Source organism: Austrofundulus limnaeus, unplaced genomic scaffold, assembly GCF_001266775.1.
Source record: "Austrofundulus limnaeus strain Quisiro unplaced genomic scaffold, Austrofundulus_limnaeus-1.0 Scaffold1340, whole genome shotgun sequence".
NCBI lineage: Eukaryota > Metazoa > Chordata > Actinopteri > Cyprinodontiformes > Rivulidae > Austrofundulus > Austrofundulus limnaeus.
This window is the reverse complement of record NW_013953742.1, coordinates 58,489-60,464: the sequence shown is the minus strand read 5'-3', so window position 1 is coordinate 60,464 and position 1,976 is coordinate 58,489. Positions and strand designations below refer to the sequence as shown.

The 1,976-nt window shown below is 37.2% G+C and overlaps 1 protein-coding gene across 1 annotated transcript in view; it reads right to left on the bottom strand.

The window, feature by feature from the left end:
• Positions 1 to 456: 456 nt before the first annotated feature.
• The window catches only part of LOC106535019 (uncharacterized), a gene marked incomplete at both ends in the record, with an annotated part of 25,309 nt that continues 23,789 nt past the window's right edge, over positions 457 to 1,976 (bottom strand). Inside the window, 4 exon segments of the mRNA XM_014031871.1 lie at positions 457 to 591; positions 667 to 828; positions 943 to 977; positions 1,070 to 1,240. Of these exon segments, the coding sequence (XP_013887325.1) occupies positions 457 to 591; positions 667 to 828; positions 943 to 977; positions 1,070 to 1,240 (503 nt within the window).

Sequence of the window (1,976 nt, the reverse complement as noted above, 5' to 3'; positions counted from 1 at the left end):
ATAATAATATATAAAAAATAACACAAATAATAAGAATAAGATGATTAAAAAGAAGAATAAGTACCATTTATCAAAAATGAAAATAATAAGAATAAGATGATTAAAAAGAAGAATAAGTACCATTTATCAAAAATGAAAATAATAAGAATAAATTTAATTGGTAATGCACTTTCCATTAGCAAAAATGTTGCAGTGCACAGTGAATCCTATTTATGATTATTATGAAAATTGCTTGACATCGTTTGAAAGAGGAAACCTTTAACCATATTTAAATATCAGAATTTCCCAGCTGGTAATTGGCACGCAGGGAAAGTAGCAATAAGTTTGGGCTTTTCTGCTCAAAATCATGTTAATGTTAGTTCTAACAATTCTTTAAGATGATACTTCAGGTATTTCTTTGAAGACACCCATAGTTTCACAGTTTGTCACATCAAGTATTTAAAACAGCCAACAGACCTCAGTGGATCCAGGGTCCACGACCTGTTTGACGATGTGGATGTCCAGCACATGGCCTTCGACAGGAACTGGATTTTTCAGGTAATCTTCCACAAAGCTGCAGCACGACTGCCTGTCTTTGAAAAACACAAAAGCCTGGACGTAAAGAGAAACAGGTCAGTATATCAGTAGCAGATGAGCTGGTTTTAACCTGCAGCAGGAGCTCCTTACCCTCCTCTGCAGAGGAAGAACCAGCACGTTGTAGTAAAGACACTGAAGGTTCTGTTTGGGGAGATACTGCCACACCAGCTTCACCACGTCCTTGTGTTTGTAGTTTCCGCTTGGCAAACCCGTCAGCATGACCATGGGGTGCTTCGTTTCCATAAAGTATCTCTGCAGAAGGCAAGGTTCAATAGAAACTTTATTTGAAACTGAAAGAGTGAGCACTGCTTACAAATCATAACAAGAAAAGATGTAATAAATAAATAAATAAATAAATAAACTCACCCAATTCTGACACTTCAACTCGGCTGTCACAAAATCTGAAAGTGAAACATAAGAAGTATTTTGTTGAGTATTTCCTATAAAACATAAAATATTTGACAGTTGTATTACTTTTTATTATTTGTTTTACTTGGGATGATGAACCAAGGAGATACGGTTGGGAAGACGAAAGGATATGTCGTCAAGGTGACTGAAAATGGTGGCTTGCTGCCTTTGGGAACCCCACAGTTTGTCGTTGGGACTACCGCCCCGGTGACCAAATCTTTGGCGTCTGGCAAAGCTTTCGCTGCGAGCCGAGGAGCTGCAAAAAAAAAAAAAAAAAAAAAAAAAAAAAAAAAAAAAAAACATCAACTAGATACAGCTTTTCATACTTATACAACAATAAAATAAAAATCTGAAGCTTCTATGTAGAATAGTTTTTGAGTTATAAGCATTTCTGCATGTCCAGACACCCCCTTTTCAGATAGAGCCCCCTCCTCTAATATGGGGTCTATTGTAAAACTGGCTGACACAGTGTAGGTCAGACACATCTAGTCCTGCCAAATTTCACATTGATCGGTGCAGCTGTTTCCGTGCTATGGTTGACCAAAAATCTTGAAAAATTAAAGAAAATAAATAAATTTAAACTACGAAACCAGCGCTCCAACAGCCTGACAGAAAAAAATTAAAGCATACAGCTGCTCACATGATAGCTAGTTTAAATCAGGAATAAAAGTAGTTTACCTGTATAAAGAGCCCTAAAAATCCATAAATTTAGCAAAAAGTCCATACAACTCACACCCACCGGGGGGGGGGTCAGCAGCGGACATGAAAGCGCCTGCTGCGAAGCAGGAGGAAAGGAGAGTGGACAAAGTAACTTATTTCTAGGGCAGAACAGGTTGGAAGATGGCTGTTTGATGTTATTTATTGTTTTTTAAATCATCCTCTAGGCTCCGACATGTTAGATAATTTTGAAAATGAGGTTTTTAAAATATCCGTAAGACTTGGAAAAAATCTGTGAGATTGCTCTATACGTCCGTATACCTGCAAAATGATGT